Genomic DNA, 15,700 nt, shown 5'->3' with positions numbered 1-15,700 from the left:
AATTTTATTAATTTTAAGAAGGAAGGAACAAAAAGTAGGAAAAGAAAAGAACTCAATGACGTATAAACCAATGGTTTCTTGTTCTAACTCTGGATGTTGTTGACTAACTTGTGTGTGTGTGAACTTGAAGAATCCAGTCACATACTCACTACAAATTCCCCAATCAAAACAAATATTAGGAATTTTAAAAGTAACTGAAGTAGCTTAGTGTGGTGGAAACAGCAAGGGTAAATGCTTTTGGAAATGTCAAATGCAGATGACACGCAATTCTAAGTGCAGCACCTGCCATCTGATTTGGGGTAAGTCAGTAAACTACTAAAATCTGATTTCAGGCAAGTTCCTAAACTACTCTAAGTGTGGGTCATCATCTGCAAAATAGCAACCACACGCACAGTGTCCTGGTCTTCTGCTGTCAGACTTACACAAAATAACATACGCAGAAACTAGCATGGTACCGGACACAGGCAGGGTTCAATAAATGTTGGTATTTTTCTTTTCTCCAGTAAAATCCTCAGGTGCTATGGGGTCTTCCAATGTGAAAACAGAATGTGAAGATCATAAATTTTGTCTAATTGAAACATGTCCAAATTTTAATGGCGTGTTTCGGGGCTCTACAGCCAGTACCGAGGAGCAGAGTTATAGCTACTCCACATTCTGTTGTTTACCAAAGAACATGCACGTTTGGCAGGGGGCCAAGCAAGTTCAAAACACAACAGAACTTCAGTGAAGGCAGAACAGAAGGGCCTCAAAACCACAAGGCTTTATGAAGTCCGGCCTCCTTCATGAAGAATATCCTCGCTTCTAATTTGACTGGTTGGGATATGCCCCCCCATCCCCAGCAATAATCCCAATAGTGGCTGTTCTGTGGTCCTTCAAGGCATTTTTCAGTCACTGACGGGGTATCTGTATTCCACTTACCCTCACGGGATGGATGAGTGAGTCTGATGATTACTTTTGCCACCGGACCAGCAAGCAAACAACCAGCAAAAGGCAAACATCTTTTTGAAGATGATGTAACGAGCCATTTACAAAAGGAACTTTAAAATAGCTTCTACTCTCAGACTTACCCAATTAAGTCACATTTTCTCTGTAACTTAATGGCTCTAGGCTTTATTCTTACTTCATAAATCACAAGCACAGCCTTGGAAAAATGTTTCCAATTACACCAATCAATACATTTTTATTGACTGTTTACAACTGGCCTCGAGCCGCACCAAGTGCTCTAAGAGCCAAGCGCCTAACTCGAGGCCTGAACCATCCACGCTCAGACACCACTCCAGGCTTTGTAAACAAGCCAGGCTCCTCCCCCTCTGGCAACTCACTGCCAGGAACTGGCATTCCAGGGCCTGGCAATCTGGCCCAAGCTTACCTTCCCAGTTACTAGCATTATTTTCCATTTTCTTTTACTCCTATTGTTCCGCCAGGTTGTGTGCGTGTCTGTGTCTGTCTACACATGCATCCCTATTTCTTCTCTCCCAAATTCCCTCATTGCGCCTGCATTTGCTAAATAGTTAGCTATTCTCTGTGACTCATGTCAAATCCCATCTCTTCCATGGAGTCTTGCTCTCCCACTCTCTTTGAAAGTGCCTTCTTCTTTGAATTGTCTGTTGTGTTATCGCAGCACTAACAGAACACTCAGCTATCAGTACCTATATATCTAGTCTGTAAAGTCCTACAGGATCAAAATTATTATGTGTAGCATTCACTATGGTAACTTTCTCATATCTGTTGAACGTGTAATACCGGTGGAAGGTGTTTCATTAGAGGTGAGCCTTTAAGAATAAGAAGATGAAGTAGGACACAGAGACCAGTTTTGACATGAGGCCAGCCTAAGGGGACAGAAATGAGAATGTTTGAGATTCCTCTGCTGCTGCTGCTGCTGCTAAGTCACTTCAGTCGTGTCCAACTTTGTGCGACCCCATAGACGGCAGCCCACCAGGCTCCCCCGTCCCTGGGATTCTCCAGGCAAGAACACTGGAGTGGGTTCCCATTTCCTTCTCCAATGCAGGAAAGTGAAAAGGGAAAGTGAAAAGTGAAAGTGAAGTAGCTCAGTTGTGCCCGACTCCTAGTGACCCCATGGACTGCAGCCCACCGGGCTCCTCTGTCTCTGGGATTTTCCAGGCAAGAGTACTGGAGTGGGGTGCCATTGCCTTCTAGGAAACAGCAAAGATTTTACCTCAACCTACAGCTTAGACAGTGTGAACTCTAGTGGCGGTTCACTCAGCCCCTCAAACGAACCTCATTCTGCAGGCACTGCGTAACCATTGAAGATCTCTGAACAAGACAGCTATTATCAGAACTCCGAGCCACTGGAAACAAAATGAAATGCACAAGAAATATCCAGTCTGCAAGTGAAGGATACCAGAAAGTCATCCATGGCAATAGTCTAGGGAGAAAGGCAATGAGAGCCTGAATTAGGGAAGCCGCTTTGGTAGCACAAGAAATATAACCAAGGCAGGATCAAGACATTTAAAAAAGAATTATGTGAAGGAGTCCAGTCTGAGCATCTCTGTGGATGACAGCTTCATTCGCACCGAGTGAAGTAAGTCAGAAAGAGAAAAACACATATCATATATCAATACATATATATGGAATCTAGAAAAATGGTAGGGAAGAGCCTAGTTTTGGGAATAGAGATGCAGACAGACAATGGACACGTGGGCACAGGGTGGGAGGGGTAGGGTAGGACGAACTGGGAGAGTTAGCACTGGCATATATACGCCACCATATGTAAAATTTACCCTGGTGGCTCAGCTGGTAAAGAATCCGCCTGCAATATGGGAGACCTGGGTTCGATTCCTGGGTTGGGAAGATCCCCTGGAGAAGGGAATGGCTACCTACTCCAGTTATTCTTGCCTGGAGAATTCCATGGACAGAGGAGTCTGGCAGGCTATAGTCCATGGGGTCGCAGAGTTGGACAGACTTTCAGTTTCACTTTCACATGTAAAATAGCTAGCTAGTGGGAAGCTGCTTTATAGCACAGGGAGCTCAGCCCCATGCTCTGTGATGACCTAGCAGGGTGGGATGGGGTGAGGGGAAAGTCCAAGAGGCAGGAGATATATATACATATATATATGTATATATATATATATATATATATATATATATATATATACTTAGAGCTGATTCACTTAGTTGTATTGTAAAGCAGTTATACTCCAAAAAAGAGAAAAGAATACATGCTCCAGTAAATCAACTCCCTGTGTTCAAATCCCAGCTTTACTATGTAAGAGTTGTGTGATTTTTAGATAAGCAGGTTTACCCTCATCTGCAAAGTGGAAAGAATGATTTCACTTAGTTATATGGTTGTTGTCAGACTGAAATATGTTAATGTATTCAAAGAGCTTGGAAAAACTGGTACATATAAAGAAGGGCAAAAGATTAATTCCATTTTGAAGGTGGTGAGTCCAAGGTCTTGTTAAGACAGTCAGGTGAAGATATCCAAAAGCGAAGTGGGAAGCAGAGCAGGAGCTCCAAGAAAACACAGCAGTGGAAGGTCCAGTGTTCATCAGCAGGAATCTGAGAGCTGCAGCCAGTGAAACAGAGAAGGCTGCCTAAGCACACAGTGGAGTGATGAAACGAGGGCCGAGCACAGGTCGTTTGGTAACGCCTGCAACGTGATCGTGGCGAGAGCAAGATGGAACAGCCGGGAGACAGAAGACTAGGGAAGGGTGTAGGGGCCTAGACAGTCAAGTACAGAGCATGATTCTTAGGAAGTGGCGCTAGTGGTAAAGAATCCACCTGTCAATGCAGGAGACGCCAGAGAATCGGGTTTGATCCCTGGGTGGGGAAGATCCACTAGAGGAGGAAATGGCAACCCTCTCTAGTACTGTTGCCCGGGAAATTCCATGAACAGAGGACTCTGGCAGGCTATAGTCCATAGGGTCGCAGAGAGTCATACATGACTGAGTGCATGTGCGCACGCACGCACACACACACACACACACACACATCTAATCACTTACCTTGTGGAAAAGATGAAGGTTAAAAGCATAAAACTCAGTTGAATAGAACATACTGAAAAAAAAAGATTAAATCTAAATTAGCACTGTAAAAACAATATCTGCAGCCTACTTATTGGAATGCTTAGTTTTATCTGAAAGTTATGGGAACTCAAGTATGAAAACAAATGAATAAGCCAAACAAATACACATTGCTAAACTGACAGAATCATTTAAACTAGTAGGACTTGATCTGTTCTTACGAAAGATACTCCCAGAGATAAGCTATGATAGTTGCTACTCAGGGTAGGTCTAAGACCTTCTTTGATTTAAAATTTGGTTATTTACTTTGTTCAGTTTAGGAAAAGCTGGTTTATCCGATGAAAATTAGCAAATAGCAAATCACAAATGCAGTAGCATGTAACATATATTTTAGAATAACTCATGTTGATTTTAATAACAAAAGATTCTTTGATATTACAATTACCAAAAGTTGTCTTTGGTATTACAGGGTATGGAGCAAAAGCTTAGTTTTAAGCCTAGCAGTTATTTGCATGGTAGAGTCTGCTGCTTCTTAAAATGAAATGATATTACTTTGGGTTTATTTTATTAATAATAGGAAAAAATGACCTAAATAGTCACATTTTAACCAGTGCAGCCAATTACTATACTCAGAAAACAACAGTACCATATATTATAAATCCCACTTTTAACTCACAATAAAGGGTAAAATAAACTTCAAGTTAAAATTTTTAAAATAGGCAAGAAAGGGGTCACTTTAACATCTGAATTTGATAGCTGTTACGGCTTCTTTCATCAACTATTATAAATCAGACATAAACAAGCAAAGGAGATTAAGTCATACGTGGATGCTGATGTCTTTTTAAAGAACAGATACCCACGGTCACTACATATAATATGAAACGAAATATTCTTTTCTAATCAAATGAATCTTGGCAATGAATTTAGGGATCACAAATAGTTATGCTTTGCTAGCGGGGAGGATGAGAGAGCCAGGACAGCCCGCCCTCCGACTTACTGATGAACAGTACGAGGAGGCCACCCTCCGACTTACTTATGAACAGTACCAGAAGGAGACTGAATTTATCCAGGTCGATACTTGGGTTCGAGAACGTGTCACAGAAGGTTGTGTAGATAATCATGAGGAGCACGCTGCTGCTGACGGCACCAAAAGGAGGCTGCTTTCTTTCGAGCCAATCCTTGATGTATCTTCGGACAATCTGAAACACAGAGACCAACAGGTTGCCTCTTTTCAGGGGGAGTGGGGCTGGGCCTCACAAAGTGATTCTGACAGCGAAAGACAGAAAGGAAAGAGAATAATTTGGATGAGGGCCACAGTGGATTTCAGAGCTTCCCCGCCACCCCATTCTTCTTCTGGGGAATTTAACATTTGTACTGCAGCTTCCACTAGTGTCCATAATGAGAGTATATTTTCAACTGCATTCAAATCCATCCTTAATCATGCCAAATGCTCTTTGCTGGCTGTCAGTGAGACATGCCCATTAAGCCTCCCCAAAGTTTATCTCCTCTGCTGATCCTAATGGATGTGTGTAATTATCACAGTCCCCTTTGTCTCAACAGACAACTCCAAGTGCAACTTTGGGAATCTTAAAAATCTGACATCTTCAAGAATTTCAAGACGGTAGATAATCGAAAGTGATCCATGGAACATATTAATATTTAAAATGCTAGCAATGCACCAGAAGTTTTTAATTAAATTATAACTCATGCTTGAAAAGCAAAAGTGCATGTGTTGTGGGAGTTTAAATAATTCAGATGCTGAATATCTAGAGTTTTTGTGAATCCAAAGACAAATGCCATTTGCATGCTTTTAGAATTCTAGAATTAACACTTAAAAATGAATAAACCTGTCCTAACTTTCCTACAAAAAGGTGAGTGAAACATGAAGTTATATGGCAATCCCCTCATATTTTAAAATCAAATCAGATATTTCAACTCAGGACAACCTGAACACTGGCGATAACTTTAAGTTTGGATATAAAAGTGAACCACTCTATTTAAAACCTTTGGCTTTTGAAAGAAGCTGAACAAACCTGATAATGAGGACTAGAGTTGAGACACATTAAGTTCTGAGTCACTCATTATCCTGCATAATTGAACATGAGATTTCACAACAGGCTGCATTACCACGATCCATTAGCAATAATGAGGTCAGGGAACTTCTTCTGACAAGGCTGATGGGGTTCTGTCATCTTCCACTCTGTCACTAAAAAGGCTTAATTCGCAATGAGGCATGCCTTCACAGATCCTCAAGAACAAATAAACGACTCTCCAGAGAACCTGCGGACGGGTGGCTATTGGATCAGGTTCCTCCCACCTCAAAGACTCAGTAGGTGAAAGAAGTGTTGAAGAAGGTGTTCTGGCAGCAAGCTGACCGGTTGGTAAGAGAAGCAGGGTCAGCACCTTGAAGGCTGGGTGGGGCGGGAGGAGGAAGAGGGCTTTATACAGAAATATCTGTGTTTGGGAAAGTCGCTCAGTTGTGTCTGACTCTCTGCGACCCCATGGACTATGTAGTCCATGGAATTCTCCAGGCCAGAATACTGGAGTGGGTAGCCTTTCCCTTCTCCAGGGGATCTTCCCAACCCAGGGATCGAACCCAGCTCTCCCGCATTTGCAGGTGGATTCTTTACCATCTGAGCCACAATAGTGTTAAATATTTTTAAAAAGAACAACTTGGAATAAAAGTTATAGCTGCATTTATTTAAAAATTGTGTTTTGTTTCTGTAAAAGCAATTGCAAACCACAGTAATTTATCTAGTGATCATTTCTTTATTTACAATGAAAATGTAGTGAGGTATAGAGAAATAGTTAGTTCTATTACACAGCATTACAGACTGATGTATCAGAACACACATTTTGGTACCTGAGGGACTCAGAAAAGCTATGACCAACTTCAACAGCACATTAAAAAGCAGAGACATTACTTTGCCAACAAAGGTCCATCTAGTCAAAGCTATGGTTTTTCCAGTAGTTATGTATGGATGTGAGAGTTGGACTATAAAAAAAAGCTGAGCACTGAAGAATTGATGCTTTTGAACTGTGGTGCTGGAGAAGACTCTTGAGAGTCCCTTGGACTGCAAGGAGATCCAATCAGTCCATCCTAAAGGATCAGTCCGGAATATTCACTTGAAGGATTGGAGCTGAATCTGAAATTCCAATACTGTGGTCATCTGATGCAAAGAACTGACTCATTGGAAAAGACCCTGATGCTGGGAAAGATTGAGGGCAGCAGGAGAAGGGGACGACAGAGGATGAGATGGTTGGATGGTATCACTGACTCAATGGACATGAATTTGAGCAAGCTCTGGTAGTTGGTGAAGGACAGGGAAGCCTGGCGTGGTGCAGTCCACAGGGTCGCAAAGAGTCAGACACTACTGAGCAACTGAACTGAACTGAGGGACTCAGATGGCCCCATGTTCAGATATATCACCATGGGGCACGTGTACTCAGTTGTGTCTGGCTCTTCGAGACCCCATGGACTACAATCCACCAGCCTCCCCTGTCGATGGGGTTTCCCGGGCAAGAATCCTGGAGTGGATTGCCATTTCCTTCTCCAGGCACCATGGGGGTAGCTGCTTAATAGAAGGTCACAGACGTTTCACTTAAAAGGTCATTCTATAACTTATTGTTCCTAGTAGCAATAATGCTGATAATTGCTCTAATTAATGCAACTTAACATCTTTAGGAAATAAAACATGGAAATTACATGGGGTTATTGAAACTGATAGTCTCCAATTTTGTTTTAATATATAATGGTTAAAAACACAGAAGTCCTCTCTCTGCAATAGATTACAGAATGTAGGATCCCAATTCCAAAAGTAAAAGCGTCTCCCCCTACCACCTTTGACAAAATAAACAAATAAATATGAATGAGGTGTAACTCACCAATTGAAAAACCAAGACAAACCTGTAATCGTCAATCAACTTTATAAGTTTTAATCTGACTTAGTCAACCTAATTAGTACCTCTTTCTTCATTACAAAGTACTCAGAGTCTCATAGTATATTAGGATTCTTCTAATATGGCAAGAAACAGGGACGCCAAATTCTGCATCCTCCTAGCTAACATGCCTTTCCTCTCAACTCTTCATGTTGGATACTGAATCTCAAAATAGAAAACAACTAGAAGGTTGGAAACTTTACAGACTCATAAGTGAAACAATAACCCTAGTGGAAAATAGATTGCTCTTTACTGTTTTTAGTCTTATAGTGATATTTGTCTGTGTTTCTATACCTTGCCAGCCTCCACAGGGCGTTTTCATCTCCTTCTAAAATTAAAATCACAAAACACCTTCTTTTGCACTGTGTAGCTAGAAAAGTGTTAAAATATTTCACAAACTACTGGGTGAAGTCATGTTGATATGCCTCAAATACGAGCTTAGGATATAAACTCCAGGAAACCCAACTTCTCTTACACTTTTGACACAAACATTCTCCACTCGTCAAGAATTCATGTCATTTAAAAATTCTCCAAACCTCTTTGCCTTACCCCAGTGTTTAATAACCTTATAGGAAACAAGACTTTGGTAGAGATAGATGAACGCAACCTGATATAAACCACTCAGAATTCTCTTTTGGGGGGAAAAAAGAGTCAAAATGAAGTGGAAAAATGCATTCTGGTGAGGCAGCTTGTAACTTTCTTTGGAATGTATACTAATTCATTTTCCCTCATGGCTCACAGAGGTGCATTCTCTCAAAATTAAATGACAAATCCTCACTAACTTGCTTGCTTTTCACTATGGAGATAGAAGGGGAAAAAAATCTTCCATCAGAAGCTGTTTGCTTTTATTGTCTCGCCTTCTGCATTTTGATTTTCTTTACCCTAAATTAAGCACCAGGAAAGGTTAAAATGAAACTTAAACTTCTGAATCCTTGTATTTCTAATAAGCTGAACTGCATGCCAATTACTGCATGATCTCCAAGGTGAGACCCTGGAAAAATAACAGTCTTGTGAAGAAGGTTGATATGCAGAGGTAAGTGAGAAGTATAATAGCCATCATTTTGTTTTCTTCATTTTTTTTCCAGGGCATTTTCTTGTGTTTTTCTTTCTATTCTGTCTTTACACTTATAAATTGATTTTTTGAGTGGGGATGGATGATGGTTGATTTTTCAGGTTAAGTTTGATTTTAAAATTCTTTTTTTTTTCAGGTAGTTTTAGATTGTTTCTTCAATTTTTTAGAAGATTTTTTGTGTGTCTTTTATTAAAATTTTTTTAAGAGTTCATACAATTAAAAAAAATTAATTTATTTTAATTGGAGGCTAATTACTTTACAATAGTGGTTTAGGTTCCTTTCCATTTACAGTTACTACAAAATATTGACTATGTTTCCGACGTTGTACAGTACATCCTTGAGCTCGTCTTACACCCGATAGTTTGTGCCTCCCACTCCTCAATCTCTGTACTGCTCCGTCCCCCTCCCCACTGTGACCACTTATTTGTTCTCTATATCATGAGTTTGCCTTTTTTTTTTTAATCTTCAATTTTTAATCCTCTATTCCACTGAATATATATATTTTCAGAAAGTGATTTGTTTCTTCATTAATGTTCTTTTGAAATGTACAGTCAGAGATGTGACATCAAATCCAATTATGTAACATTTATTAAATATTGAGTAGATGCAAACTAATATTGCACTTTCTTTAAACAAAAGTGGAAACAATAATAATAAATGGATTATTTATTTTAAATAGAAGCACCCATCTATTTAAAAGAAGCACCCATCATCGACTTCACTCTCTGAAATTCTTTCCCTCTACTAACATTTACTTCCATTCTCGGGAGCAAGGTTAAGCAGATTCTATCCTGCTCGGGTTACAGCTGAAAGCAAAGGCACCTGAGAACCCAAACAGCTTGCATCGAATGCTAAAAAGTAGTCACATGCATTTTTAGGACTCTCACCTCTATCTCCTGAGTGAACAATAGCACAGGGGTTCAAGGTATAGAAGGTATAGACTTTGGAGCGTTTTACCTTGTGATCTTGAGCAAATTCCTTAACTTCCCTGGGCCGCATCTCTAAAATGAATAGGCTAGTAATTGTAGCGAGGACTAAGTGATTAAATAAATACAAAATGCTTTAGAACCAGGGACTGTACACGGTAAATAACAACTATTCTTATTCCCAAGTCCCAGTCTGCTGATGTTTCTATCTCAGCACTCTTCACCTATATATCCCATTGCGTGATGCATTAATAGAAGCCATTCCTCTCCCAGAGCGATTCAAGTGAAGCGATGAAAACCTAATATCATTTTATAAGTGCAAAATTTTACTAGCATTAATAACAGTAACTGCAGCTTCAGATGGAGATCATTTAATATGAAAAGTCAATCTCAAACTGAGAAACAAAGCATGAACAAGGGACTAGAAAATGCATAAATGACAAATAATATGCTTTTTTACTATTAACTTATTGAAGTGGGGTTTAGTGTGCTGTTTAAAAAAATATTTTTCAAAGGTAGTGGAAATTCTATTTCATTAACACTGATTCATAAATCTCTCAAATCTAATGCATAAAATAAGCATTTGTCACAGGCACTTAGATATATTGAAGGCTTTATCAGAAAAGAAGAAACATTACAATAACACACACTTAATTTCATTCTAGAATTGATGGAAGCAAGCAATCTCCCAACCATCTATGGAAAGACTAATCTTATCTCATACACTCACGGCATCTCCGAGCTGGAAGATATTAAACTCTTAGCTCTACAAACGAGGTAAGTGAGTCCTAGAAATCATGCGTATAGCCAGGCAGTGGTGAAGACCAAATTAGACCACAGGCGTCAGCGGGTCAGACTGTGCATCAGGGTGCCACGTGTCAGACTGCCTGTGACTGATGTGTCAGTCATTCAATAATGATTTCAGTCCAAAAGAAGTACTGTCTGGAGCAAACACGTACACTCAAAAAGCAAACAAAGTCCACTCTAAGAAATGTAAATAAGAAACGGAATGATAAAAGTTTTATCATCATTAAAAGATTAAGGAAAATATTTTCAACTCACCCTTCCTGGTCTTTTTCTTCTCTCTCTAGTTCCCAGCATTTATTTAACAGGTAACAATAAAATCTCATTTAAAATGCATATAAAAATCTACGGAAATGTTTACTTGAATATATGGCAACTCTGATTATAATTGAGAAATGAGGCTGCATTGCCAGGAACCTAGTTCCTCTGAAGTAGGACACTGAGCACTTCTGACGAGGCCCTCAAAGACCATATCTCAAAGGTTAGGTTGGTCAGTGAGCAAACGAACAGAGAGATTAAAAAGCAGACAAGGTCCCTGGTCTCATGGAGCTCACGTTTGAGGAAATAAATAAAAAGCAACAGCGACAAGTAAACAAGAAGTAGATAATGATTCATACCAAACAGAGGTTCAAACTGGATACTACACTAGGGACTGAATGGCTTAGCCTGTGGAGGAAGGGCCTTTCTTAGGAGGTGACAGGTAGGAAGGTGTCCCAAACAGAGGGACAGGCAGGACAGAGGCTGACAGGCTTCAGAAACGGAGGCAAAGTCAGTGAGACCCAAGGGTAATGGCAAGTGGGAGAGTGTCAGGGGTAGTACAAGGGATTTGAAAGCAGAGGACAGGGTAAAATGATCTCATAAGGAAGCAGAGCAGGATGTCTGGGAAGTGCTGAATGACATTTTAAATGTGGGGCCATGAATTTAAAACAAGATGGGAACTAATGATATATTTCTCTCTAGCGAAGCTGGTTGTCGTTCAGTCGCTCAGTCATGTCCGACTCTTTGTGACCCCACGGACTGCAGCACGCCAGGCTTCCCTGTCCTTCACTATCTCCTGGAGTTTGCTCAAACTCATGTCCATTGAGTCGGTGATGCCTGGGAAATCCCATGGACAGAGGAGCCTAGTGGGCTACAGCCCACGGAATGCAAAAGAGTCCTAAGAGTTGGACAGGACTGAGTGAAGCCGGAGATCTTGGGAAAATGGCTGGCGGGGCTACAGAGAGGATAAATTCAAAGTTTCCTTCAGCCAAGATTTTTATACAGTGTACATCCAACTCCTGAAAGGAAGTGAAAGTGAAAGTCACTCAGTTGTGTCCAACTCTTTGCAAGCCCAGGGACTATACAGTCCATGGAATTCTCCAGGTCAGAATACTGGAGTGGGTAGCTTTTCCCTTCTCCAGGGGATCTTCCCAACCCAGGGATCGAACCCAGGTCTCCCGCACTGCAGGCGGATTCTTCACCAGCTGAGTATGCTACTACAAACACTTAGGCTAGAGCCTCTGTGCTCACGGGTGCTACCTTATTGTTGCTCCTAATACATATGATGAGTCAAGTATGATGGGAGAACCGGAATTTAATCTAGGGCTGGGGTGTCGGAGCGCTTCAGAGGGCACCTCTGTCCTGAGTCTTTAGGGGTGAGCAGTTTTCTGCCAGAAAGGAAGGAAACAGGAAGGTAAAGGCATGGAGCAGAGAAGGGGCATGCCGCAGGGCAGAAGAGAAGGCTGCGAAGCAGATGGTGGAGGCGGGTGAGAAGGCGGATGTGAAGGACACTGACAAGTGGGCTGGGGTCAGACTGGGAGGGCTTCATGGGCCACAGGAGGAGCAGGTGGCAGGGAGCCACAGGGGAAGTTTCTGCGGAGAGGAATAACAGAACCTGGCTTGTTTTGTTTTTAGGACTACCCTGGAGACAGTGAAAACACTGGCTGGAGATTGGAAGGGATTTCCAGCACAGAGAGCGGTCTGACTGATGGAACCAGCTCAGCTGAGGTCCTCTTTGGGAACTGCTGCTAAGACAGCAGACTCAGGCAAGGGTAGCCCTCTCCCGGGCGAGAGGGTGGGCGGGAGTGGGAGGCAGCATGTGGTGACTGCTCTTTGCGAGAGGAGAAAAACCGGGCACTCATGTCTCAGGGGGAGAAGGCAATGGCACCCCACTCCAGTACTCTTGCCTGGCAAATCCCATGGATGGAGGAGCCTGGTGGGCTGCAGTCCATGGGGTTGCTAGGAGTCGGACACGACTGAGCGACTTCACTTTCATTTTTCACTTTTATGCACTGGAGAAGGAAATGGCAACCCACTCCAGTGTTCTTGCCTGGAGAATCCCAGGGATGGCGGAGCCTGGTGGGCTGCCGTCTATGGGGTCGATCAGAGTCGGACACGACTGAAGCGACTTAGCAGCAGCAGCATGTCTCAGGGAGGACAACTCTGAGGGGTGGGTCCGGCCTGAGATCCCACTGGGGCAGCACCACAGACAACCCCTCCCTCATCCCACTTGTCTCAGGCTCCCTGCTGTTGATCCCAAGGGTTCCCCCCATTAAACTTCCTGCATGGAAACCTCGGTCTCAGACTTGATTTCCCGGAGAACCTAAGACAGCAGGTCAAGACTACATGTCTATACACACACCATTTTTAAATAGCTAATGCCTCAAAGAATTCCTGTTTCGTATCTACAGGGAATTTGAAAATGATGATGACACTATAGAACACTTACCTGTATCAGGCTGTATGAGGGAAAAAAACTTTAGATGCATCATATTTCACGTGACCTTCACAATAACCCTTTAAGATAGGTACCGTTATTCCACAATTTGATAAATTATGAACCTGGAGCTAAGGAGATTAAATGACTTGCCCAAGGTCACACAGCAAATAGAAGGCAGGACTAAGAACCAGAGTCTAGTTGCTCTTAATGCAAGGTCTGGGCTCTTCACCATCCTAACGTACTATTTTGCTAAGACTCACTAGCTTTAGCAGTGCATTAAATTCTGTATGCTGTTACTGTGGCTAACTAGGATGAAAACAACAACCTTGTTTTTAAATGTGTATGCTCATAATTGAATTATATACTCATTATCAACCTGTTATAAGAAGTTAGGAATTTCTTCTGTGAGTCTAATTCAGTAAGAATAATAAAGGAAACTAAATTTTCTAAGATTGAATTTAAAGAGCTAATAGAATTAAATGTTTGTTTTATCAATTACAGCATCACAAGCATGATCACTGCTATCAGAGAAGGGTAAGAAGGTGGTCAAATGCAGGTGCCTGTTCCTCAAATGGTCCTAAATGCTGACACCTTATTGGAAATCAAGGTAATGACTTGCTAGATGTTTTCAAGCTAGCAACATAGCTACAATAAGGAATGATAAATTTAAAAAATCAAGACTGTATGCAGGTGTCCCTATATATAGCTATCTGCAAAGCAGACTGATGTTCATTAAAAAAATCAAAAGATAGGACTATCGTGATTGAGGAAACTTGTGTTTCACAGTCTTAGATTTTTATTTAACCATCTCTTCCCCTGACCAGCTTTTCTCTCAACTGTCCTGACACTACATAAGAATTCACAATTTGATCTATAAAGAAAAAGAGCCGAGAGAACTGGAGACCTTACCTGTCCAATAATGAGGGGAACCACAACAGTCATAAAAAGCTGAGAAAAAATAGATGTAAAAGGCACAGAAGAGGATGAGCCAAGCTGCAAAACAAGAATATAAGAGGAGCTAGAATTACTTTCTGTTAGTTATTCAAGAATGCTGTTCATTAGTGTAATAAATGAATTCTCTACATGCACCAAAAACTTGGTAGCTATAGACAAAAAGCAAGTGAAGTTACTTTTATTTTCGAAATTTAGCACAAGATAAACTGAGTACCTTAATATATAATTTTTGTATTGTGAGACTAAGATTGAAGAAAAATAACTACTGTTTCGCAGTTAACTTATATGGTTTATTACATGTCTGACTCTTTGCAACCCCATGGACTGTAACCTGCCGGTCTCCTTTTTGATGGGATTCCCCAGGCAAGAATACTGGAGTGGGTTGCCATGCCCTCCTCTGGGGCATCTTTCCCACCCAAGGATTGAACTCTTATGTCTCCTGCTTTGGCAGGTGGGTTCTTTACAACCAGCGCCTCCTGGGAAGCCCTGTTATTAAATACATTACTGCCTGTAAAGTCATTCTGTGTCTACACTGCTATAGTTACATGGCATGATATTTCATCTGTAATCAAAGTTTATGTGATTTCTATTTTACCCATCTGCAGATACCTAAGCCAAATAAGTATGTCTCATTATTTTATTATCAAGATACCATTTTTATTTATGTAAATGAAATAGTTTATAACTCCCCCAATCCTCCAAAACAAAGGCAACGAATCTCATATCCTTAAAAATTTATTCTTACACAAAACCTTGGAAATGGGAAATCCTGAAACAACTTATTTTTCAACTTAAAATTTCAATGTACTGCTCCAAATTGGTATGCCTGAACATTGATCATCATTCTTGTTTTGACTCCATCCTCGTTTTCTGGTTCTTGCTTTGCTAATGATCACAGTTTCAGCTTCATAAACATGTTACTGCTGGACCATAAGGCAGCGTTTCTCTGAGAACACAGTCACATGCTCACATTAACCTCTACTGCCAAGAATTGCTGCCTTCCTATTAACTTTCTTTTTTTAAAAAAAGTCTTTATTGAACCTGTTCCAATACTGCTTCTGCTTTACGTCTTGGTTTTTTGGCCACAAGGCATGTGGGAGCCTCGCTCCCCGATCAGGGATTGAACCCGCACCCTGCATTAGAAGTGCAGAGTCTTAACCACGGGACTGACAGGGAAATCCACCTGCTAACTTTCTCATGTTTTTTCAAAACCTCCTTTCTGGACAAAGAGTAGCTGTTTCATAGACGTTCATCTCTTTCTTGAGTCCCTTCTGCAACATCTCCCCGGGTCTTGGAACTTTCTTTCACCTTCCTCTGCAGACCA

General features: G+C 41.2%; 1 protein-coding gene across 3 annotated transcripts in view; it reads right to left on the bottom strand.

Annotated features, from left to right (window-relative positions):
* SLC10A7 (solute carrier family 10 member 7) overlaps nucleotides 1-15,700 on the bottom strand; it is a 305,184-nt gene that overhangs the window by 46,090 nt on the left and 243,394 nt on the right. For all 3 annotated transcript variants that reach the window (XR_005722881.1, XM_040250419.1, XM_040250422.1), the window contains 3 exons: nucleotides 14,332-14,415; nucleotides 5,017-5,182; nucleotides 3,966-4,017 (listed from right to left, as the gene is read on the bottom strand). Coding sequence is in view for 2 of the 3 variants with exons in the window: in XM_040250419.1 (XP_040106353.1) it covers nucleotides 3,966-4,017; nucleotides 5,017-5,182; nucleotides 14,332-14,415 (302 nt within the window). In the remaining variant the exon portion in view is untranslated. The remainder of the gene's footprint in view (nucleotides 1-3,965; nucleotides 4,018-5,016; nucleotides 5,183-14,331; nucleotides 14,416-15,700) is intronic.

The sequence above is a fragment of the Oryx dammah genome, unplaced genomic scaffold, assembly GCF_014754425.2.
Source record: "Oryx dammah isolate SB20612 unplaced genomic scaffold, SCBI_Odam_1.1 HiC_scaffold_12, whole genome shotgun sequence".
Lineage (NCBI taxonomy): Eukaryota > Metazoa > Chordata > Mammalia > Artiodactyla > Bovidae > Oryx > Oryx dammah.
Note: the sequence above shows the minus strand (reverse complement) of the source record. Positions and strands in the feature narration are given on the sequence as shown.